Genomic DNA, 25,799 nt, shown 5'->3' on the forward strand with positions numbered 1-25,799 from the left:
GTGTCTTGTTTGCTCTCAAAGTCCAGTCATGACTTTCTTATCCAATCTGTAAAACGAGCCAGTTTTACCAAGACCAAATTTGTACTGCTTCCCAGGAAGATATTAATCGGCCTTTTCTACAGTTACTGTGTGTTTTTCTTCGCTGTACGTTCTGTGTGGAGTCTGCAGGAGCCTAGCAGGCTTATGCCAAATCTTTCATGAAGTACAGTTGACCTGCTCTGGTGAGTGTAGCACTGAGGGTAGTCACAGACGCCATGGCCACCATTACCAAAAGACAGCTCACCCTACAAAGCTTTAGTGTGTTTCTGCTCGGCTAGATCCACAACGGAGGTTCCAAATTTAAATCAGCGAGTGATTTGAGACCTCAAGGAAATGGGCTCGAAGAGATGGACTGAAACTCTGGGACTAATTTGATCCCTGTCTCTGCTTAACTCTCTTAAAACCAAATTGTGCTTTTCGCTGGTGGACGGATTCTCCTCCTCCTCCTTCACACACACACACACACACACACACACACACACACACACACACACACACACACACACACACACACACAAAAAAAGACCATTGCAGCTGAAATATGCAACTCTCAAAGGCCATGACTTAAAATAGCTGGATGTTACTAAGACTGCCGAGCCTTTGCCGGGAGAACAGCTCAAATGGTTAGATAAGAGGACCACAACATGCCAGTGTCCTTAATTAGGGATAACACAAGCACACTCAGTTTACTGCTGGCATTCCACACAACTGCTGCAGACATCCACCCTCTACCACTATGGGGTGTTAATTAAAACGGGAAATGCTTAAGCACAAAAATCTAAATGATATTCCTTTATTATGATGCTTAATGATGTCGGAGAGAATGACAGAATCTTTTTTTTGTTTGTTTATCAGTCAGAAGGGGAATTTATGTTGTGACCTAGGTGAGTTTTTAGGGTGAGGGTAAGTAGCAAAGGTATTTAGTGCTTCAGATGTAAATGTTTAGTTTTGAGGGAGTCAGAAGTTTATACTGTGTACTTAAAACGAGGCCTTTTACCACACGTTGTACACTGTGGTATCCTCTACAAAATCCATGTCCTAAAATAGACAAAACAGAAAATCCATTCCAGTGACGAGCATTAAAAGAAAGATACATTTTATCAGATCAAGTTATTAATTTGCCGAGGCAGCACGAGAAAACCTCCGGGTAAACGGTCTGTCAGGCTGATCCAAAGTTAAGTGCAACACCCCAGGGAGAAGGTTTGGGATCTGAGGGTTTTCGAGTTCGACATGGCGAATGACTGACTTTGTGAAATGGGCACAGTGCCGCTGTGCACAGAAAACACTGCTGAAGAACAGCATCCACTAAGATTCAGGATCCATGTTATCCCAAAGTTTACCATTGTCAATGCTGTAATTGTATCTGTGCCCAAATCACTTCTTGTGTGTAACAATTAAGCTGTAATGTAATCTCATTACCAGCACACAACACAACTGCAAAAGACAAGTTGTGTGTAAACCAAGCGGAGAGTCCTTCCCTGAGTTCTTAGCCATCTGATTCATTCTCTGTTTATGGAACTGAGAAAACTTCAGACTGAAGGCAAACACAGGATTCCTTGGGGGGGGGTGAATGTCATTTTGATTTATGTCACTGACCGAACTATATCATCTGTAATCAGCTTGATCTACAGCTCTGTAAATAACCTGAGAAAAAACAAAACAAAACAAAACAATGTATTGCCAATAAATGAAATCAATGCCTTCCTCAATACCAGAGCCAACGCTGTGTTTCCTTTAAATGATTACTTTCTTACAACGTGAGGAGTAGGATAGCATTATAACTTAACTCAAAAACAAACACGCTGACATTTCCACGGAGAGAAAGCAGATGGAAGATTCTAAATAAAACAAAATATCCAGGGGTAACCATGGTGATTTATTTATAAAAACTGATTTATTGTTTTCGGTAAGTCCACTTATAAATACAAGGTGTGGTTTTATTCTCATGCCAAGCCACATCGTTTATCAGTCAGCCAGATCTGTTATAAAAATCCATTTATACACAGACATAGGCACTTTCACCGGCTACAATGAACATGTAGAGATGACGAGAACTGTTTTTTCTTTTGTAAATCGTTACGGATTGTGACATAGTGTTCCGGTTCTCTCAAAATCCACTGGTTTTGAATTCGGTGGTGTGGTTCTTTGTTTGACTGAATGACCACACCATTAGAGAAGCAGAGCTACCAGTAAGTCATTGCATTAGCTGATGTGGGGCCTGTCAGAGGGGACTCCTAATTGACTTTGTAGATCAGATAATTAAGCAGCTCTTAGGAGGGAGCAAACTCAAGCCACTCAGTTGCTTCCAAGATATTATAAAGGATGAAATGCTATAGCTTCATACATGCTTTTCTTACGTGTCTCTCCACAGTCTGAATGTCCTAATATGTCATTTTCATACAAAAGCCATTAACAGATAAAACTAATTCTTTTCAGTTTTTTTTTAAAAATGTTTTTTATTATTAGTATTTCTGATCAATTCATTACGTGGGTCACAAAATCTGTTGACTGAAATCTTAAAAAAAATATGTTTATCAGGCACAATGTGGAACAGATATCGCCACAGAAACAAGGAGAAGAAAAAGACTACGCCACTTGATTCATATCAAGCTCATCAAAGTTACAAATTACAGTTCTCTCTCTCTCACTCTCTCCCTCTCTGTCTCAAAAAAAGAAAAAAACAAGAAAAACCCCACCAAACAAACAATAAACACTTTTACCGCAGTGTTATTCAGTGGGAGAATCTGTATACATTCTGTGATTTCTGTTCCATAATTACCGTTTATTCTCTATTAATTACTGTGTGGCAATAACTGAATATGCAATAGATTACAGAGAAGAAAAAAATCATGGCCAAGATATAGTTTATGTGATGTCTTGCAGTACACACTGTATAACACTGTGTAAATCTCATTCTCAAGCACTGTTCAGCAATGTTAACAGTTTCAAAAGAGTCCAAAGCCCAATGCGGTGTCATGGTTCTCCTGCCTGTCACTTACACACTCCTACAATAGATTTAAGTCAGCAGAATGAGGGTCTATAGTAATAGTACCATATTCCATATAAGATCTCACTGGGTGAGGACACTGAGGTGAGGGGGGGGTGAGGATGCTGAAGTGAGGGGGGGTGAGGAAGAGGGTGAGGGGGGGTAATGAGTTCCAGAGGGTCCACAGCTTCACTCACCACCACATACACTCTGAAGGAAAAGTCAAAGACACTGGAACTCATGGTCTACTGTCCCTCACAATGTTAGAGTTACACAATATCTCCCTGTTAGTTTGTTCCGTTACAGCTACAAACAAGACCATACTTCTCTGCCATATCTGCTTTGGCGTGGACAAAAAAAAAAAGATAATAATGAATGGATATCTTGGTGAATTTATCTGGGAGCTGTGTTTGAAACTGTAGGAGAGTTTGAGTTATCTGACATGAAGCCATTAGAGTCGGAGATCTCTTTCCTCCAGCGAGGCAAAACTCTCTTCCACAGACTGCTCCGAGACTCCTGCCAGTGTGGACGGCTTCCACTTGGGGCTCTGGTCTTTATCTACAAGCACTGCATTAACAAGAGGAAGAAGAAGGAAAGTCAATTATCTGCAGACTTGGCTGGAGTCAGTGGACACAGAGCAGGAGCGGAGACATAACCGTGAACACGTGCTGAAGAGCACCGTCACTATATCAGCAATGTGTACGCTTTACCATCAGAGCAGCTCGAAAAGAATTCACTGTGTTTCTTACCAGCTCTCACTCCTTCATAGAAGTCATGGCCCCTCTGCAAAGCACCAAAACATCACACACACACACACACACACACACACACACACACACACACACACACACACACACAGTGTGTATTACTTGATCTGGTACACTCAAACATCAATATGTAAAACATGGTCTGAAACCAGTCAGTCAAACAGACATAATGGGATGACTCTTTGCATTAACAGAGGTACGGTGAATAAATGCGATGTAGATGGAGGCAGTGGAACATAAAAAGCATTGACACACACCATACAGGCCTGACTGAGTCTATACTCCATCACCAGGACCTCCTGCAAACTCATGGTGGCTCCAGCTTGCAGCTGTCTGAAAGTTAACTTCAGCGAGGTGGGAGACATCTTGGCCAGAGTCTGTGAAATTGAGAGCCATTACCACAGGTGAACACACTGACTGAGACACGTGGAAAGTTCTGGTCCTCAGATCTCAAAGAAATTTTTTTTTCTTTTTAAATCAATTGAAGAGAATACCGCACTGGACAAAGACATTAGATTTGATTCAAGTGTTCTGAGGGTGTTTGTTGTTAGTCAAGATGACAAGTTTTAGACGTTTGCAAGCTCTGTACACTGCATCAACGTGTACTGAAAATATATATTTTGTTGTATGTTTAATTCTGTATTGGGGCTGGTTGCAATGCAGTGGTAATAATATGGGTCAACTGGTTACATATTATTATACAGGGATCATTCACAGGTAATGGACATGTGCACTGCGGTGAAAGCACACAGGTTTTTCTCATACACGCGCACACACACACACACACACACACACACACACACACACACACACACACACACACACACACCAGTTGGTCCACAGTAATTGTAAGCTTGATATAGAGGTAATTTGGCCATTTTTTACACCTGTTTGCAAGGTCATAAAGCAATTTCACTCTGCCATATCTTTCACTGACAATACACAGTAACCTCATCACCTCATGTTTATGTCTGGATTAATCATCATCCTGTGTACAAACCCTTCCATGGCCCAGTGCAACTGACTAGAATATAGGGAACAGGAACGACAGTCAGTATAGTTACAACTGTAATAATCCCACAGAATAATCCCACAGCATAATTCCACAGTGCAGTCCAATGACAGGTCAGGCCCTTACAGCAGGACCAATGACAAAAGGACACACTAGCGTTCCCCTCAGAGAAATCAGGAAACAGCACCACTTTGTCATCCTAATGTGGAACGATGTGGCACCGTGGCTGTAACATGATGTGACCGAGTGTTTGAACAACGAAAAAGGCTTTTTAGATCGAGCTCAAATGAAAGGCAGATGGTTTGCTCATTTCCTCTGATACACAGCACATGGTTAATAATAAAAAAAAAAAAAAAAAAACAGGATGGAGGTAGTTGATAAGACCTCAGGTGAGCGTGTGAGGACTTTCTCACACACAGACGTCATTCTTTTTATGAGCCACACAGAGACATTTCATCCACACAGGCTGTGAAAGGGTGGGGCGCCCAGCTCTCTCCCGGGTTCATTTAAAGTGAGAAAAAGATGAGTTCTATAGACCGCGGAGCCCTGGCACGTAGCCATGGAAACCGAAGTCAAACTTTCTTTGAGCGACCAAAGCTATTGTCTGTGGAGGTATGCATGACCTTCGGAAATGGCGGGGGATTGGTGGAGGGAAGCCAAACGTGGAACGTTAGTTTAAATGATCTCTGTTTGTGAGCGCGTCGGGTTATTGTCTTCACACCCACCTCTGCCTGCTTCTGTGCAAACGGAGAGCCATCATTCTTCAGGTTCTCAACGATCTGCTCCACGCTGTCAGCCTGAAAGAGCCTGAAACAAACCCCAAGTACAACTATGGAATGAGCAGCATCAGAGAGGCAAAACAAGCATGAGTACACAGTCCATGAGCCATACTGGGGCCACTGGGATTTCTATTTTCAGTGCTTCCATTTTATATTTTCTACTAAACAATACTACTCTCCAGTGAAGTTTGGAAATGAGTTTTTTCTTTTCTTTTCTTTCTTTCTTTCTTTTTTTTTTTTTTTTGCAGTCATTCTGTAATGTGTATCTTGCTCATTGTAAATGCAGAGCTGTCCACAGAGAAATGAGATTACACAGAGAACACTGGGTCTATAAATATATTAGTGCCAGTAAATGTTTGAACAGTCTGAAGGAGAGGCGCTGGAGGACAGTCAAACTGCCAACGTGACGAGTTAACCATCTGATAAGGCTAATAGCACCTCGGCACAAAAAAACCCATTTTTTTTCAGGAGGTGATAATTTCAGCCCTTTGATCAGGAACCTACAGAATTCACAGGAAAAACATGGCATTTCATGAGGAACATGCGGAGCGGAGGCTTTCTTTCTCTTCCGTCACCTGCCAACCGTTAACATCAAAGCTGCAACAAGGCGATTGGTTCCCCCAGTCAACACAGGAACAGTAAACTCACAGCATTGCTAATCAGTTAGAGAGTGTGAACAGCGCTGATGTCAGACTGAAGCTCTGCATTCACTCCATAAAACTTAACTCCATGTCTAAACAAAGAGGGCCAGCTCAGACTACACACACACACATGCGCGCGCGCACACGCACACACACACACACACACACACACACACACACAAATACGTATGTATATGTACATTACTTTGTCAAAGACTGTTCTGTTTTCTCTGAATTTTAAAATTGTAATACAGCATCACTGTTGCACATTACGTTTGTGAAACAAGCGGTCATCTGTCATAAGACCATGAAGTATCTCGCACTAACTGAGGGAAGCTGAATGTGACCTCGAGAGAGGAATGGGAGGAGAGAAGGCTTTTCTGGGAGAGGAAGGATTTGGGTTTACCTGTTAATGGCTTCTATATGTTGCTGCAGGACAAATGGCTTCTCTATATCCAAAGTGCTCTGTAAAAAAAAAACCCAAAAAGATTTTCCGTTAGAAGAGAAAGCTGGATCAAGTTTAAGAGACCTTTTAAATGTACAGGGCCTTGTAATCTGAAATCACTGCAGTTATATTGCAGTATTTTGTGCATGTGAATGTATGTGTGTGTTAGTGTGTGTGTGTATGTGTGTGTGTGTGTGTGAGGAGGAGGAGGGGGGGGGGGTGGCGAGACCTATTTTTTACTCCCAGACACTTTTTCTGTTTCCACATCATCCATCAGTTGTGTCTGTGCTGGTAAGGGGCAGGTCCAAAGGCTCCAGTGTCCAGCACGCCACGCTGAATACCAGCGCACTGTCATCAGAGACCCAGAGATGTCTGAACCCACAGTGTTTTTTTACAGGCCAGGCGCCACGACGGTCGTATTGAGTCAGCCCAGGTCAGGTCCATCAGAGCAGCAGCCTCTCAAACGAAACAGCGTTTACGGCCCACGACAGGGCCCCAAAAAAACAAATCCCCGCGGAAGACGAGTTATCGTCTTACTTTTCCAGTATCCGACCACAACGCTGCGGCTAAGTCAAACCCTGCCCTTGGACAGGCCGAGGGCGGCTCCTGACCAAACGGTAACACGATAAAAAGCTTATCATGTGAGAATCTGCTACTGATCAACCTTAACAACACACTTACGGTGTGGAGCCTGCCTGATGCATGTGAACGTTAATGAGTTTCTGAGACAGATGACAAGCCAGCATCCCCCCCCCCCTCCCCCCCCCAACCAATCCACACCCCCACCCCAATCTACCCTGTCTCCACTTTTAACCATTTTCTTCCCAGGCCCTGAGTAAGACGTGTGTGAGAGGTTCTCTGACGAACACAGGCTGCGAGTAACATTAATGCACATTCAGACAGGTCTGCTCCGCCGCAGGCGAGGTGACGGTGCTACCCCGCGGGCGGTCATAAATCCCGCATCCAGCAGAGACAGGACAATGTGGCCCGTAAATCAGAACGGACACTGGGACTTTGAGCCTTGAATTAGCACATGGTCGAGAATGTGAAGGAACACAATGTTGTGAGAGACACGGCGCAGACACACAAATTACAACCAACCAGATCCAGAGGACAAACCCCCCCCCCCCACCAGAGTGAAAAGGCCAGTAACAGATGTGGAGAAATGTTGAGGTCGTATCGCTGGGTTGTGTTTGAGAAGCAAACAAACACGGCGCTGTCACGCACCTGCTCCTGATAAGAGTCCAGCAGCTTAGTCACGTCACTCATGGAGGGAGATCTCAGGTCCACCAGCTCCTTCTGAAGGGCTCCTAGCTGTGAGGAATAAAGACAGAGAGAAGTAAAGACAGAATGAAAAAGAGGGAGGGAAGGCAGGATGGAGGGAAGAAAGGGTTGGTGGGGGGGGTTGGTTAGCAATGCCCAGCAAATAACAATTGGTCTAAACGTGTTTAATGTTCTCTCTATTCTATCCAGGTCTTGGCACTCTTTCTGATGGTCTTACGGTGAAGAGAGTCTGTCAACGTGTAACAGATTTTCAGCTGTAGCGTATGGCTGTATTCTCAGCTGTAGCTTATGGCTGTATTCTCAGCTGTAGCGTATTGCTGTATTCTCAGCTGTAGCGTACGGCTGTATTCTCAGCTGTAGCGTACGGCTGTATTCTCAGCTGTAGCGTATGGCTGTATTCTCAGCTGTAGCGTATGGCTGTATTCTCAGCTGTAGCGTATGGCTGTATTCTCAGCTGTAGCGTATGGCTGTATTCTCAACTGTAGCATATGGCTGTAACATGAACGCACAGTGTAACAAATCTGAAGCAAAGACTCAGGGTGGCCTGGTGACGGAACAGCGGCGTGAAGGGGGTCAAACGCTCGCCGGCGACACTGTTAGCATACAGCCGTGCCAAGGCGGAAATGACACGGAGACATTATTGTCATCGTCATCTTCATCATCATCGCTGTAGGAGTGTCACGCTGTGCTCTCCTGCCAGGACTGTTTGATCTTCTCCCCGACGCTGCACGGAGGACAACTGCGTTTCCACTGTTCACAGCTCCACTCTGTTATTTTTACCCCAACCCACCACTGTGTGCTGACCCGACACACACTCCTGTCGTGTGTGTGTCCTGTCCTTGACTAGTCCAGAGCTGTGAACACAGCCCCGTCTGACCCCTCTCTCTGAGTCTGCCCCCCACCCCCCCCCTGCCCCCCCCGGGGTCCCTTCCTCACTCTTCTGCCATGCAATGCTAATTCTGCAGCCCTTTCCAACACTGCAGGCAAAATATTCACGACAAGTACAAACTGTCCCCAGAACGCAAAGGTTTCGGCTCCTCGTGATGGAGCAACACAGAGACGAGAGACGGAGAGAGTCACAGCATGCACAGCAGTGACTGCTTCACGTCTGCACCGAGTCAGTACCTTCTGTGACTCCACGAAATGGGTCGCCACCCCAGCCCTCTGCACGTCCCGTCCTTTGAGGCGAAAACCGGTCAGGGCCAAGAAAAGACCCAGCTTGCCTTGCAGCCTGGGGAGAAAGTACCCACCGCCAACATCTGGAAACAAGCCTACAAAACAAGCAAAGAAAGAGATCAGCGCTAGTCAAACAGAGGAGCTAGGCCCTCACGCTAAAGACACTCTTTAAATCGTGTTAGTGATGGAACGATCTCTGCTCTCTTTTCTTTCCAGTGAGAAGACAACAGTCTGTCAAGGGCCCTTGAACAATCGGCTGCTCTGAAACATTGTCTGTAACGTTAATATTTGTGTACAGTACGATGCAGACTGTGCCGGACACTTCCTTTATTCCCCTGTGTGTTTGTGTTTCTGATAAACAGTTACATAGACCTCTCCCAGTCTCCTCTGCTCTCCAGCACAATACTGCGGGGTAATTCTCTGCATGTGACAACGCCCTTGTCAAATAAGCTTATTTGTTGCCTTCAGGTCTGTTTCCAGGGAGAGAGAGAGAGAGAGAAAGAGAGAGAGAGAGAGAGGGAAGAGTGAGACAGAGTTAGAAAATTGAAACAAAATCAATAGGATGCCATGCGGAAAACAGACATGGCAGACAACATTTGTGAGTTCTGCTCAAAAGTCTCTAAGTACGAACTGCTTCTAAAAATACATTTAATCTGCTGGGTGAACAATGGCCCATGCAGACAGGTTCATATGGGCTTTCTCTGCACCTCACACACAAATCACACATAATGAATTACACTCTTCAGAACGTGCCATGAGACAGTACCACTGTTCGCTCAGTGATACCTTATTTCTTCTGTTTTAAACTGTACAAGAAGGTTTCATAATCTCATTGGCTCATCACCAGCTGTCTTTCTAAGGCTGTAAAAATGACATCGGTTCTTTAGCACAATAAGACCAACGGAGAGCAGTGCCCATTGTGAGGAATTAAACCCCTCTGACCTGATTTCAGCCTGGTAATCTAATATTATAAATGCATATTATTAATCCACGCTGTTCATCCATTCACTTTGTCCAACAGTCAGCGCAGTTTTAAGACGCAAATATCCTTTAATCCAGCAGGGGAGGGGGGGCTAAAGGGTAAGGGGTGTGGCTTAATGGTAACCATGGAAACATAAATGAATGGCACATGACAGACAGAATTCCAGTTAGCAAAGCAGCAGAATATGACCACTGCTCACCATGTGTGTGTGTATATATATATATATATACACACACACACGCACACACACACATATATATATATATGTGTGTATAAAAGATACCTACATTCATTAAAATGGTCAAGAGGAATTAACAACTTGTCTTACATGACCAGTTCTGTGAAAACTGCACATAGACACAGAAAGGACCATAAACCAGCCTCTGCATATATTACATGACATTACAAATCCTTATACTATGGCCCCTTTACCCATTTAACGTTCCACAGAAGAGTGAGAACCTCAGATGAATGTTTGTGAACTGGAAGGGACCAGGAAGACACTAAGGGCTGAGAAGCATGAACATTGTCCCGTTTACTGCATGCTGTCTTGCCGTATTAAATGTTACGCCTCTCTTAACTTTGTAAACTGGGACAGAACCCCTCACACTTGGCTCTACAGAGCTATGGACCAGAGCAGATGAGACCGGTGTCTGTCTCTTGTATTTTGCCTTTCTGGGTAATCGGAGACCATCTAAACCACAGGCTCAGTGGAGCTGGACTGAAAATGAATAGAGGGGAGAATGGAGGGATGGAGAAGCCAGTCACTCTGTCAATATCAGTGTCATCTGGAATACAGAGCTCTCAGTCAACCCTAATTACGTCCAACGTCCAGTTAGATATTTTCGGTGAAGGGCCCTACAAAAGAAAAAAAAAAAAAATCCAAAGAAGTCCAAAATAACCACGCCAAATACTGTTTATCTAACCTGGAAAAAATGTGTGTACTTTATACAGATGACAAACCAAACAAACACTGAGCTGCCAGGTGGCAGCTTCTTTAACTAGTAAACAGTGTTAGGCTGAAGACCAGAGAGAGAGAGAGAGAGAGACAGAGAGAGAGAGAGAGAGAGAGAGAGAGAGAGAGAGAGAGAGAGAGAGAGAGAGAGAGAGAGAGAGAGAGAGAGAGAGAGTGTGAGGAGGAGCCCGGGTTGATGGGTACGAGACGGACGCGGCTGAGGTTTTACGGTGGAGTAAAGCGTTGAGTCCCAGCAGCACCAAAGAGGATTATTCCCTCAGCCGCGGGCTGAGAGACACGGCCTCTTAATGGCATTAACGGGTGGCGGGGGGGCGGGGGGGGGGGGGGGGGGGGGGTGGCACTGTCATAATCTTAACAGATGAGACACAAAGCTTGATCAGCATGAGTCGATCCTTTATGATTCTCTCACAGCTCCACACACACACACAAACTCCCATCTTCCCCCTCCGGCCAAGCTCACATCCACTGAGCGCAGGGACGACACACAAAACGCACTGTCACATGCTACTGAAAAATGCTTTCATCAAGGAGATATGGCACATTACACTGTGTGTGCGTATGTGTGTTTGTGTGTATATGTCTGTATACATGTGTGTTTGTGTGTGTATGTCTGTATACGTGTGTGTTTGTGTGTATATGTCTGTATACGTGTGTGTTTGTGTGTGTATATGTCTGCATACGTGTGTGTTTGTGTGTGTATATGTCTGTATACGTGTGTGTTTGTGTGTGTATATGTCTGCATACGTGTGTGTTTGTGTGTATATGTCTGCATACATGTGTGTTTGTGTGTATATGTCTGCATACGTGTGTGTTTGTGTGTATATGTCTGCATACGTGTGTGTTTGTGTGTATATGTCTGCATACGTGTGTGTTTGTGTGTATATGTCTGCATACGTGTGTGTTTGTGTGTATATGTCTGTATACGTGTGTGTATGTCTGTATACGCTCATTCTGGCTGTGCAGTGAGGACTGTTCGAAAGGCAAGGACAATCTTTTCACGACAGAGACGGTGTTGGACTCTGTCACTGTGTTACAGTGAGACCACTCAGGCAATATGAATAAAATCAGTCAGTAAAAAATAAAACCATGCAGATAAATGAAAATGACAGAAAGACAGCCCCATGTGAGCTGTAGTCAGGGCGTCAAGCTTTTAAAGAACCACAATGTAAGCAAACAGCCACGCCAGTAGGTGCAGTATGGGATTAAAAGAGATTAAAAAAGATTCTCATTTCAGAGACTAATACTGTCTTAATTTTGTAGTGGTGTGCGTCTTTACCTGACAAGAATGAAAAGTGTATCGCAGAGAGAACAAAATTTCAAATCATCTACCGCTAGCCCACCAAAACATTAGGTGCTCACCAGGGTGTGTGAATTATTAAAGAGGGCAGCTGCTGGCAATTTTTACGGTCCTCTAAGTGGCTTTCAAAATGAGAAGCTGAAAACAGATATGACTCTTCCAAAACACATATTCACGTGCAGGAAACAAATCCGACCTCTTTTGTCAAGTCTGATTTCACGTTGTGCCACAAGCTCAGACTGTTACATGTTTGCAAACACAATCTCATCAGGGTACAGACGACACGCAATTCATGTTCTTTCTACTGGGGAAAACCTCACTGAAAGAATATGAAGCCCCCCATTATGAACTTTTACACTTATCATAGAACTGTTACTGTCATATTTCAAACTGTTACCGTCATGTATCAAACTCTTACTGTTATATCTCAAACTCTTACTGTTATATCTCAAACTGTTACTGTCATGTATCAAACTATTCCTGTCATGTATCAAACTCTTACTGTTATATCTCAAACTCTTACTGTTATATCTCAAACTGTTACTGTCATATCTCAAACTGTTCCTGTCATGTATCAAACTCTTACTGTTATATCTCAGACTGTTACTGTCATATCACAGACTGTTACTGTTGTATCTCAAACTCTTACTGTTATATCTCAAACTGTTACTGTCATATCTCAAACTGTTCCTGTCATGTATCAAACTCTTACTGTTATATCTCAAACTCTTACCGTCATATCTCAGACTGTTACTGTCATGTATCAAACTGTTACTGTCATGTATCAAACTCTTACTGTTATATCTCAAACTGTTACTGTTATATCTCAAACTGTTACTGTTATATCTCAAACTGTTACTGTTATATCTCAAACTGTTACTGTCATATCTCAGACTGTTACTGTTATATCTCAGACTGTTACTGTCATATCTCAGACTGTTACTGTCATGTATCAAACTGTTACTGTTATATCTCAGACTGTTACTGTCATATCTCAAACTCTTACTGTTATATCTCAAACTGTTACTGTCATATCTCAGACTGTTACTGTCATGTATCAAACTGTTACTGTCATATTTCAAACTGTTACTGTCATGTATCAAACTGTTACTGTCATATCTCAAACTGTTACTGTCATGTATCAAACTGTTACTGTTATATCTCAAACTGTTACTGTCATATCTCAGACTGTTACTGTCATATCTCAGACTGTTACTGTCATGTATCAAACTGTTACTGTCATATCTCAAACTGTTACTGTCATATCTAAGACTGTTACTGTCATATCTCAGACTGTTACTGTCATATCTCAGACTGTTACTGTCATGTATCAAACTGTTACTGTCATATCTCAAACTGTTACTGTCATATCTAAGACTGTTACTGTCATATCTCAGACTGTTACTGTCATATCTCAGACTGTTACTGTCATGTATCAAACTGTTATTGCTAGATCTCAAACAAGCCAAGTCAAGTCACTTTTATTTATATAGCACATTTACAAACCACAGGAGTTGGCCCAAAGTGCTTTCCAGTTGAGTGGATAAAAGGAATAAATAGCATGTAAAAAAATCAGGACTAAGAGAGAACATTTGAAATAAAACAAAATAAAATCACAAGAACAGAAAGAAATACCACATAGAAAACAAAAACCAAATAACAAGGCTAAAACTAAAATAAAACAGATCAGTGAAAGATCATGAGTGAGAGATATCAAAATCAAAGTGGTAAAAATAAGAAATTAAAAGAAACTGAAGTAAAACCAAGAACAGATCAGAACGCAGCGAACAGTTACTATTACATCTGAAACTATTATTGTCACATCTCAAACTGTTACTGTCATATCTCAAACTGTTTTTATCATATCTGAAACTGCTATTGTCATATCTGAAACTGTTATTGTCATATCTAAAACTGTTATAATTATGGCTCAGACTGTTACTGCTGTATCTCAAACTGTTATAGTGATCTCTCAAACTGAAACTATTACATCTCAAACCATTACTGTTGTACTTCAAACCGTTATTGCTATATCTCAAATCTGATATTGCTATATCTCAAACTGTTATTTTTATTCCTCAAATTGTGATTGTCAAATCTCAAACTGTTATAGTTATATCTCAAACTGAGACTGTCACATCTCAAACCGTTACCGTCATTGCTATATCTCAAAACCGTTGTTGCTACATCTCAAAACAGTTATTGCTATACGTCAAACTGTTATTATCATATGTCAAACTGTTACTGTTATGCATAGAAACAGCTCTTTCTGCCCAAACGCTGAAGAAAAGAAACTCTCCAGAGGAGCATATGTGTTTGATGCTGCTGAGGTTAGACCCAGCCTGCGCGTCATAAATCTGCGTGCGTGACTGACACATAGCGCTTGGCATGCCACGCACATCAACTGGGCCCGGGCCTGCTTCGGAGCCTCTGCTCTAACCGGGAGCAGATGACGGGCAACGAAATTAGAACGTGCTCGATCCGAATGCCAACGTGACGGGGTCGTCTGATGCACCACACGCCCCAGAAGACCGTCTCCCCTAACGTTTTAATGGCGGTGTGATTTGCTGCCGTGCGCATAGCGAGCATTCCTTCCACGGGCAAGTGGAGGAGCCACACACTGGTCCTATGGATCATAGTCCACATGCCTCCCGTTCAGCCAGCATAGCACACTGACAGGTGGACCTGTCCACCCTCTGCCTCTCGCCCTGTTTCCACATAAAAACCCATCTGAGCTGGATCTTTGTAATTTAACGTGATGGAAGAGATGAGTGTGTGTAAGCGTGTGTGTGTGTCTGTGTGTGTGTGTGTGTGTGTGTACGTGCATGTTCACCACATGTGATGGTGGATATTATGGAAGCCTATGGCAGCAGGACCATCTGAGTGAACTGCTGCTGGCTTTGTGGAGATGGGTGTTGTGCAGTTAAAAGACTGAGACTAATTGCATCTGAAGCTCTGTCTAGCATCCATCTGTTTAGATCTGTGTGATTATCAAAGGGAATGAGGCCTGAGCTGATTCTGCCCATTATCTGATTTTCTCTAGTGTGAACCACACAGATGTCACACACTCAACACACAGGACCTCTACAAAAGACTGCTACTCTAACACTCAGAGGGCAAATGCGTGTAAGTAAATTGTACTGGCGTTGTGATTACAATGTTCCGTGAGAAAACAAGTGAAATCACCACGACTCATTTCCCAGTTTTCACCATGCCTGTCATGCAGTGGTATTTCTGTGTCTGTGTGTGTGTGTGTGTCTGTCTGTCTGTGTGTGTGGAGGGATGGGGGGGGGGGGTCGGGGGGCTCAGAGGGAAGCTGTCTGCTTGTTTGTAGTAGCTCTTCTTGTTCCTGATGAGAGGCCTTGCTCTCAAAAGGTGATGTAACTGTGTAGTCACGACCGTCCAGTGGTACGACTCCACTGAATGCCCCGGACACTTTTCTATGGCCTCGCCTGAACAGCTGCTGAAAACGAGTACTCGGAATCCAAATGGCTTTGGTATCAAAAGCTATAAGGAACTCATGAGAATCCAAACGGCTCTGTTATCCCAGGTTTTCTAAAATGTGACGGGGCAGTTTGCGCAAACACAAAGTCTGGTTGTGGACCACACTGCTTTTTGATTTCAGAATGTGATTTAATCCATGACTAAGTCAATAAGTCGCCCGAGAAACCGGCTCTGACTTTGGCAACTGTTTCTACAAACCTTTTGTTTCCTGAGCTTGTCCAGTGAATATCTGGTTGTTTTAAAATGACTGGTTTGTTGCCTTTGCCGTCAAGAAGACCTGCTGTTGGAAGTCTGTGTTTTTACAACCCCGTTAATAATTGATGTAAAAAAGCAACAACGTGGAGCTACAGCCAAGCACGGTCTTTGGGAAAAGCAGACTGCGGGCAGCGCGGGTCTTACCGATGGCTGTCTCTGGCATGGCGAAGAGCGTCTTCTCTGTGGCAACACGAAAATGCCCGTGAACTGAGAGGCCAACACCCTGCAGCGGCAAGACAGAGACAGACAGAGACAGAGAGAAAGAGAGAGAGAGAGAGAGAGAGAGACACAGAGAGAGAGAGAGAGAGAGAGAGAGAGAGAGAGGGAGACAGAGAGAGAGAGAGAGAGAGAGAGAGAGGCAGAGAGAGACAGAGAGAGAGAGAGACACAGAGAGAGAGAGAGAGAGAGACAGAGAGAGAGAGACACAGAGAGAGAGAGAGAGACACAGAGAGAGAGCGAGAGAGAGAGACACACACACACAGAGAAAGAGAGAGAGAGAGAGAGAGAATGAAATCAGCATGTGGGATTGATAACCTGAACATCTTGCTTTGACACAGTCGACAGATGGAGAAGTTTCAGTGACTGCAGAGTTGGGAGGCAGAGTAAATGACTTCACACGCGCCCTGTGTCCGTGTAGCTAATCAAGACGTGATTAACGGTATGGAGGACGAGGGCGAAGGGGGGAGGAAAGGTTAATGAGGGGGGGTTAAGGGGGGGGGGGGGTAATGAGGAGGAAGAACAGAATCAGAGAGTGAGACTGAGAGATACAGCCGGGAGATACTCCCGCCTGCAGCGCCCCTCCTTATGAGGATCTGTTGCCGTGGCAACACACAAACAGGGCGGGGGTGGGGGGCAGGGGTGCTGATGAATCAGTGAGTCAAAGCTGAGACCCAATGCCACGGTGGTACCGTCTCCCCAGCAGAAGGTAAATCTGATACCGTAAGTGTCTGGGGTGGAAGTAGAAGGGGTGTGTGATGTTGGGGGCGAGGGGTTGGGGTGTTTGGGGTTGCTGACTGTCAGTGGCATGCTGATGTACCACAGGTCATCGGTGTGTCCCCAGTGACGCACTGGAGGCCAGATCATTTGTGTAGGGTTACAAACAAATGCTGGCCCTCAACTGCCCGAGCCGTCTCAGTGGCGGCAGAAGGTCGACATGTTTTACAAGCCCAACGGAAAGGTCAGGGTCTTGTTAGCAAGCTGTTGAACTGGACTCAAGCACTGAAATAAATTAAGCTTTGTGAAAACCAAAAAGAAAAAATTATGTTCACCCCAGATACACCAAGGAGAGCAGTAAGACAGTAATAAAATGGGGTCAAAATTCAAGAACACCGTGTTTCATAATATTTACAGACACGACACACACACCATGATAACTCAAAGATTTAGAGCAATGAGATTACAGCAACTGGACTGGTTTCCCTGTGCTGAACTGGACTGGTTTCCCTGTGCTGAACTGGACTGGTTTCCCTGTGCTGAACTGGACTGGTTTCCCCATTCTGAACGGGAGTGATTTCCCTGTTTTGAACGGGAGTGATTTCCCTGTTTTGAACTGGAGTGATTTCCTTGTACTGGACACTGGACTGGGGTGGTTTTTCTGCTCTGATTGGTCCCCCTGTTTTGAACTGGTGCAATACAACGAAGTAAGATCCTGTCACTAAGTCAATAAAAGCCCATTTTCAGCCAATTATTAAGCAAATTACCTTACACCTAACAAGTCTAGTGCTGTATCACCTCACAACAGAAACTGTTAAAGAGAAGAGAAATCCAGTCTAATGCTGATTAGAGAAAAAACCTGTGTGGCAGAAAGGCAAGAGGTGGCATCATTAACGCAGCATGATCAATGGCCCTCTCTCCTCCCATGTGATTAGACATCAGAATATTCCCCTTCCACTGTGAAACCCACCCATGTCCACAGGGTAACGCTTCAAGCTGAGTCTCCAGGGAAGACACACACACAGAGAACCTGCCATATAAACAATCTATTGATCACAGGACCCTGGGTGCCTATCAGTGAAATACCATCACACTCTGGGTAGTGTTTCTACAGCTGACAGGCTCTGCTTCCCTCTACAACAAACGTTACAGCCACACAGAATAAGGGCTCCAAGCACGTTGGTCGAGTAGTCACAAAATGTTTAAACATTCCATGTATTTTTATGGGGAAAACACCTGTAAGTGGAATACAGATGTCACATCAGGAAACTCACTATCAAGCAAAACCAAAACAAAAGCTATTGTAATAATATGAAATGGAAGGACAAAGTGAAAAAAAAAAAAAAAGTGGGCCTTGTATCCTCTCCAAACAGAACACTTGCTGCCTTTCATTAAACTCCTGAATGTGATTCTTTGTAGGATACCTGCTGAAGAATAATCACATGTCTCCATTAAGGGAGAATCACAGTAACTGAATTACGCTGTCTGGACCCGTGGCAGCAGTGTCAACAGAGCCTCACATAGAGCCCTGGTGCAAAACCAGAGCTGCACAAGAGCCCAGGTTCATCTCTGGCCACTGTCACAAACAGGAGGAGAGGACACAGTGAGCAGATGCAGAACAGGGTCCAGACAGCTCAGCTCTTGGAGGAAGAGAGCAGGAATCAGTCACACTTCAACCAGTTCACAATTTCACTTCCAACTGGTAAAGGGCCGGGTCAAGAAGCGCAGGCCTGGGTTCTTAAGGGACGTGCAGTAAAAGAGTGGTCACCAGCCCATCCTCCAGACTTATAGTGAGGAATGAAGACATGCCAGCCACAGACAAGAACATAGTATAAGGTCACTCTGGGAAGACAAAGAGCCTGCCTGCCAGGATGAGTTAAATCATGAAAAGGCAAGTCATTGGTGACCAGTCAGGAGGAAACCAAAGATAAAATCCTGGCCTGTGGACATTCTACAGGCATCTTATAGAGGGATGACAAAACAGACAGAGTGTCAATGTGGTTACAATACACATTTCACATTTATGTCCATATAAAAACACATTTGTTGTTCAAATGAAGGCCATGTGATCACAAACGTCAGATTAAAATCCATGTTTAATCACTTAAAGAAAACCCCAAAAACTCTAAAAATGTACATAAGTGTATATTCACCTTCATGGAAAAAAAACAAAACAGATAGAACTGAGGTCATGATTTACCATATCTCACATTCTGCAGATCAAAACATTCATCTTGCGAGTCGGAAACTATTGCTGAATTCTCGGAACTGTTTGGCGGCTCGTGGAGAAACACCACACGTGTGAGAAGCCTGTTCCTAAAAACAAGAACCGCTATTCAAAGACGGAAAATCCCGCAAATCAACGAGAAATACACCCACAGGAATCTGACGTGGAGAATAAATTCTCTTAAGAAGCTATAAAAGGGAGACTTTATCTGACAGCATTTCAACACACAGTCATTTTCCACAGATTTACTGCAGAAATACGATCGGCAAATCAGTCCATCAATCCGTTTCACGACCGCTGACGTAAGGCCGTGACAACAGGAAACGGGCAACAAGGTTCATCTCTCTCAGAGCACGGGATGCAGCTTTCCTCGAAAGATTCTCGACCCGGACAACAAAGCCTTCTTTAAAGTTATTTCGGCTCAGCATAAATCAGACAAGTTCGTCTCATTAAACAAAAGCATTAAGAAACTGCATATGGTTTCACTGTGTCTACCCAACGGGTTGTAATTCCTTAATTCTTTTGGTGGACTGCCGAGGAAGATGGTCCCAGTGACTTCCCTTAGCACTGGACGTTAAAGGCTTACTGTTCATTAAGCCAAGGGCCGTGTTCCCTCACACTGACAGAACAGATGACTCCCTAACAGAAACAAAACCAAAAACTGTCTTTTGCCCCTCTCTTCTGGCAGTCTGGTTATTGTTAAATATGTAAACAAGAGAATGCAACTAGTTTTCAATGAAGTCTTTCAACATGATAATCATCACAGGCACATTTCAAAACGCAGGATAGTGCGTCCTGATTTTCCAACTGGATTTGATTCCTGAATTTCAATCCTTTGGACTTAATTAAAGGACAAAGCAATGCAAAAAGTAAATAAAACTAACGCGTTATAGAGTAGAGATGTGTGTGTGTGTGTGTGTGTGTATGTGTGTGTGCATAAGTGTAAGAGTGTGTGTATGTGTGTGTGTGTATGTGTGTGTGTGTGTGTGCGTAAGTGCGTGCATGTGCATAAGTGTAAGAGTGTGTGTGTGTGTGTGTGTGTGTGTGTGTGTGTGTCGGGGGGGGTGTAGGACATGAAAAGGGGTTTTGTGTCCTTTCATTATGATCATTATGAGCACAAACACAGGCTGCAAACAGCGTAGCCTCAGGCCTTGGTCAACATCACTCTCAGATTATCGCGTCGATTTGACACACTACCTTAAGAGTGCAAGGACTGCACAAAGCTATTCCAATTCTCTGCCTCCTGTCTCTGCTCACCTGCATCACTACAGCATCTCCCCTAAACACTGAACACTGTGTGCTTTCACCATGATCTACTATGACCTTAATGGACTCAGTTTATAAAGAGCAAGCAAATGTGTACGCTAGAGTACACTGTATGGAGTCAATGCAATTGCTCAAATGAATTTACAGGCCATCGGACTGTAAATGCATCCACTACACTGATGTGTGGCAGCTACTCTTAACCAAGCCATCCTCTTTGCCCCAAGAGACACGCTGTTCCCATTTCACTATGACACATCACCTTAACAACACATATAAACATACACACACGCATGGCTGCGCACACAGACACAGACACACACAGGCAGGCAGGCACACACACACACACACACACACACACACACACGAGTAATTCCAGAGAATCTCATCACCTGGCCAATACATTATAATTGGTTTCGACAGCCCCATAGGCGAGACATTCCTTCATGGTCCGTTTTAGGAATTGTGCATTCAGATAGGATGACGTCCATCATCGTTTCACTATTACTCATGGGCGTGATTGATGTAACCCACGTGCCATGGCATTTCTGCTTTTTCCTCCTCTCTTATCCAAAATTAGCTGCTCTTAGCAATGCTGGAAATATGCAGAGAAAAACAGGCCCAGGTGGAGTTTTGCAATGACTGATGGGAGAATGGTTTCAAAGACGTGGTCACAGACGCCCCTCTGACAGCACACGGTCAGGGATCAAAGGCGGTTTTTTGAATCATATTAGACCCCCTACAGATGCACTCACAGCCCCGTGTCTGCTTCCCTACCCTCGCAAGGAGATTTCATTCTTGTTCCGTTTCCAGTTTTCGTCCAAGACAGAAGGTTAATGTGGTCAACCATGTCAGGCTCGATCTCCTATTGCGAATTTTGAAACCAGTAGGAGAAATGATGTTATCACCTATGGATGACACTATCCTCAACTGGACTTTCAGGACATCAAAAGCACCAGAGGACGGGCAAGTTTGAATTTCTGAGGGAAAATGACAAGCACACAGGCGCATGTTCTTTAGTCGTCTTCTCAAAGACTTTACAGCAGCGTCTCCCAAACTTTCCATAAACAGGCGAGTCCGTTAAGTCATGTGCTCGTCTTTGATAAGTCACGGCTCAACCAGGAGATGAGGACCGCTGAACGGAGGCATTGCACATTAGCAGTCTGGACACAGTTTCCCTGACACCTGTGTGTCTATGGCCTTTGGCTCAAGTGTGTTACAGCCACACACTGACCGTACACAGCGCCCCCCCCCCCCCATGTCCCTAAACACAGCTAGTCAGCCTGCGATCGCTCAGCTGTGTCAAGCCTCACGGAGTATATGGACGACAAAGGACAGACCAGGAGGCTAAGAAACCAATCTGCTTGATCCACCACACGTTCACACACGTGTAACATTTATGCATGGATCTGCTGATAAGCATATTTGATCATCACAATTAGAACAGCACACGTCCTTTTGAAATCTACAAAGAATCGTATTTCATGCTAATACCACCATCTAATTGTCCACACACACACACACACACACACACACACACACACACACACACACACACAGACATCCTGTGGTACAAAGGCTCTGTGGACTGAGAGCAAACACAGAGAGAGGAACTCAATTCAAATTCAGAGTGCGTTTGAGAGAGAGAGAGAGAGAGAGAGAGAGAGAGAGAGAGAGAGAGAGAGAGAGAGAGAGGACAAAAAACAGAGCGTCTCAGCAGCATGCCTTCACCTGGGTCATTGCTCATCCCGACCAATCAGAAGACACGGTGGCACTGATTCATAAACTGAACGGCACACAACAGGGGGAAACAGCTAACTGCTGCCACCAACAGGTTCATCGATGCAACTGCAGTTAAAAAATCATCCGGATTAAGGCATGTTTATGAGGACATACAGGACGTCAGCCCACTCCGAAACGTCACCTTACAGAGCCTCCTTAGCAAACATACCTTATACCCCAGATCACAGATGACACTTTGACCACAGAGATAACCAATTCACATGGTCGCACCATATATGGGCATTTTGTCTTTCAGCTCTGAATATCTATTCATGAATATCTGTCTAATGTACTGAAAATATTCTAACAAATGGCCTCTGTAGTATGGTTTAAGAATAATGAACATCATGACTGGATAATTTGGCAGAGCAAAACACACATGACACATCCACTCAGGAAGGACAGTTGGCTTTGTTATTGTTTCTCACACTCCCTAAAAAGGCAGTTTTGTGACAAGGTTGGTTAACAAATCAAAACTCAAAATAAACAATTCTAATTAGAGCTTACTAAAAAGCTTATGCCAATATTTTCATTGGATAGGAATAAGCCAACAACTTTTAATTCACTAATCACATCTAGATTGATTGAGGCCAAACTGGTGAGGATGAATGGTGGATTCTGACACACCATCTTGCTTGAACAAGCCGTTTAGGAGCCCCCTGCCCCCCGCCCCCTGCCCCCCTCTCCCTCTCTTTGGTGTGCTCTATTTTTTTCCCGTGGAGATTAAGAGAGACAAACTGCACTGAAAACACAACAGTCTGTCCCACAATCCCCCCTGATGTCCCTGGGCACGGTGGTACATATTAACTGCGGCGTGCTACTGCCACCTGGTGGTAAGACAATATGTTGATTCTTTTTCAACCTGTTGTAAGTGCAGTGACTTTGCAGTGACACAGAAAAACTGTTGAGAATAGCAGGTGTTCTGAGGACCTTAAATCAATAATATAAAAGGGCACGTCTCTGAGGATAAGAAAACAGGAGACCAGTGAGTTAGGAAGGTGGTCAACAAACAGGTGGAATCATTCCAAACTGCACTGCCGTCAAATGTGATAAACAAAAAACCTTTTTCTTTGGCCACGAAATACTGAGGACATACTTACACCTCCCATTGTGATTCCATCTATAAGAGCCACATATGGTTTCTGAAATGTTCCTGAAACAAAGAAATATTTTTTAATTCTCTATATTATACAATTTTGTTTTATAATAATTTACACAACACGATGTTCGCTACAGCACTGTGACGACTGACGTACCGATAGCATTGTTCAGGATGTACTCTTCGCGAAAGAAATCTTTAGCAAGAGAATCTCCAGATTTTCCCGCCTCTGTGACGGCTAGAAAAAAAGAGGAGAAAAAAAAAAAAAAAAACAGTATCTCACTCACTTTTCCAAGATGGCTGACAGATGAACAATGTTTGTAGACCGTCAACCGTAGCTTTTATAATCTTTCCAGAGGACTAACACTAACTGAGAGCATCTCTGATTCTGAAACATTTCATTATAATGTTTACCTCTGATGTCCCCGCCAGCACAAAATGCCTTCCCTCCAGCACCTTTGATGATCACAATATCGGTCTCCGAATCTTTTTCCCATTTCTGTTCAGAAACACATATTCCTCTAAACACTCATTTCTAATCAGAAACACATATTCCTCTAAGCACTCATTTCTAATCAGAAACACATATTCCTCTAAACATTCATTTCTGTTCAGAAACACATATTCCTCTAAACACTCATTTCTAATCAGAAACGCATATTCCTCTAAACACTCATTTCTAATCAGAAAGACATACTCCTCTAAACACTCAGCTCAGCCAGTGAAAAATTCACATCTTAAGCTCTGTTGAAACGTCTGAGCCAAAGACGCACTATCGTCCAGGGCACTCTCACATAGGGATGTCGGTAAGGGTATCATGAGACAATATACAAAAATGTGAACGCACCAAACTGATTGCAACACTTTGATAAATCCATAAACGTTTGTGTAACTCTACAGGCACTGGGTCATACTGGGATGTGGAAGCTCCTGTTTATCTCTGTGAATGGTTTAAATTCACAGCGACCTGTTTTAACAGGCTTTATGTTGACTAATACAGACCAACTCACCTTCAGCTGAGGGAACATGCACCTGATCATGGAGATGTTTAAGGCGTTCAGAGCTTTGGGCCGGTTCAGTGTGATCACCCCGGCGTTCCCAACTGTCTCCAGGAGAACTTCAGAACCTACATGACTGGACATCTAGCCAAGAGTCAAAATGCACCGTCATATTTCACTCACTTCACTCATATTGCACTGAAAACTCATGTACTGATACAAATGCTCTCGTAAGGGAAAACGGTTTCAAAGAGAAACCTAAAGAAGAGAGATCAGCATAGACTTACCATATGTCCTTGTATTCTTTGCAACCTGTAGGGTGACCTCAGTCTGTATGGGGGGAGACAGAACTCAAGTTCAATTACTCACAATTTTTTTTTTTCCAAGAATTAAAAAAAATACCTGTCTCCGTAGAATTAATAATAACACTTTTTGCTATTATGCGACGCAAAACTGCAACAGCATAAATGCACTTGCTAAATGCACAGAGAAGTCTATGCAAATCAAAATGTACTACCAGACCGCTCAGCTGCTTTCATAAAATACAGCATCGAACGGTGAAATATAATCAACAACGTATATCTATGTCTGAGAAGCAAGATGTCATACAGCGTTGACACGACATTGTGTGACGAGGCATAGTCCAGCTGAACTCACATAGCTGACACAACTCGGAGTACCATGCATCCAAGATTTCACCTCTGTCCTGGTCACAAGCCTTGGATCAAATTCTAAGCTATGCAGATAGCTGACTATGGATTCATGGATTTCTTTGCCAAACATGAAGAGCAAACGGAGTCCTCTGCAAACTCACCTCAATGTGGTTCTCAGTATTGTTAATGACATCCTAATGTAATTGTTTATTTCAAAGCTCTTCCACTCTGACCACGGTCTTGCGATCAATTTAAGAAACTACTGATTGGCCACTGTCATTCACGTCATGGGGCGTGAGAGGGCATTCGTACCACCGAAGAAAAGTACAGCGTTTAGAGCGACTTTGCACATACTGCCACCTAGAGGTGTCTGATAGTTGCTCCCCTCATAATAACTGCGTGCTCAACCGCATCAACTGGCCCCGAGTGAGACATCACAAGGTGTACTAACCGATTAGACGTATTTTATCACGTTGCATTTCCTGATGTAATTGAACTGACCGTAAATGTAATATGACTGTTATTCTACGAGAGGAAAGCTAATTTTACCGTTGAAGTCAGTGGACTCGTGGCTCAAAACTTTCTCTGTATCGAATTAAGAGGGCAACAGTGTGTGCCTATGTGTTTCATCTTCGGGTAACGGGGGTTGATTGATCAAATACCGGGGGAACTCGGAATTTGCTTTTTGTTATGGACTCAAA

At 43.8% G+C, this 25,799-nt stretch overlaps 1 protein-coding gene across 4 annotated transcripts; it reads right to left on the minus strand.

Moving 5' to 3' along the window:
• Positions 1-1,920: 1,920 nt before the first annotated feature.
• Positions 1,921-25,340, minus strand: hibch (3-hydroxyisobutyryl-CoA hydrolase). Of its 4 annotated transcripts, none has more exons than XM_030785893.1 (14): positions 25,260-25,340; positions 24,733-24,775; positions 24,458-24,589; positions 23,862-23,946; positions 23,605-23,685; positions 23,449-23,501; positions 16,288-16,366; positions 9,079-9,224; positions 7,897-7,983; positions 6,631-6,689; positions 5,530-5,611; positions 4,050-4,169; positions 3,775-3,808; positions 1,921-3,592 (listed from the first exon to the last, which is right to left on the minus strand). In XM_030785893.1, the coding sequence occupies exons 1-14, from the start codon at positions 25,289-25,291 to the stop codon at positions 3,477-3,479; spliced, it is 1,149 nt and encodes a 382-aa protein (XP_030641753.1). In that variant the 5' UTR covers positions 25,292-25,340; the 3' UTR covers positions 1,921-3,476. The 4 variants fall into 4 exon arrangements, with proteins under 4 accessions (XP_030641753.1, XP_030641755.1, XP_030641754.1 ...); XM_030785895.1 differs by having other exon boundaries at positions 4,044-4,169; XM_030785894.1 differs by lacking the exon at positions 25,260-25,340 and adding an exon at positions 25,103-25,191.
• Positions 25,341-25,799: the final 459 nt, after the last annotated feature.

The sequence above is a fragment of the Chanos chanos genome, chromosome 10 (genome assembly GCF_902362185.1).
Source record: "Chanos chanos chromosome 10, fChaCha1.1, whole genome shotgun sequence".
Classification (NCBI taxonomy): Eukaryota; Metazoa; Chordata; class Actinopteri; order Gonorynchiformes; family Chanidae; genus Chanos; species Chanos chanos.

What these genes read in the sequence shown, in the direction of transcription:
- hibch (XM_030785895.1), bottom strand. Translation starts at nt 25,291, where the DNA reads ATGTCATTAACAATACTGAGAACCACATTGAG. An exon ending in AAAGAATACAAGGACATATG is followed by an intron (nt 24,590 to 24,732) that starts GTAAGTCTATGC and finishes ACTCTTGGCTAG; the next exon opens with ATGTCCAGTCATGTAGGTTC. An exon ending in CATATAGAAGCCATTAACAG is followed by an intron (nt 5,612 to 6,630) that starts GTAAACCCAAAT and finishes GGTTTGTTTCAG; the next exon opens with GCTCTTTCAGGCTGACAGCG.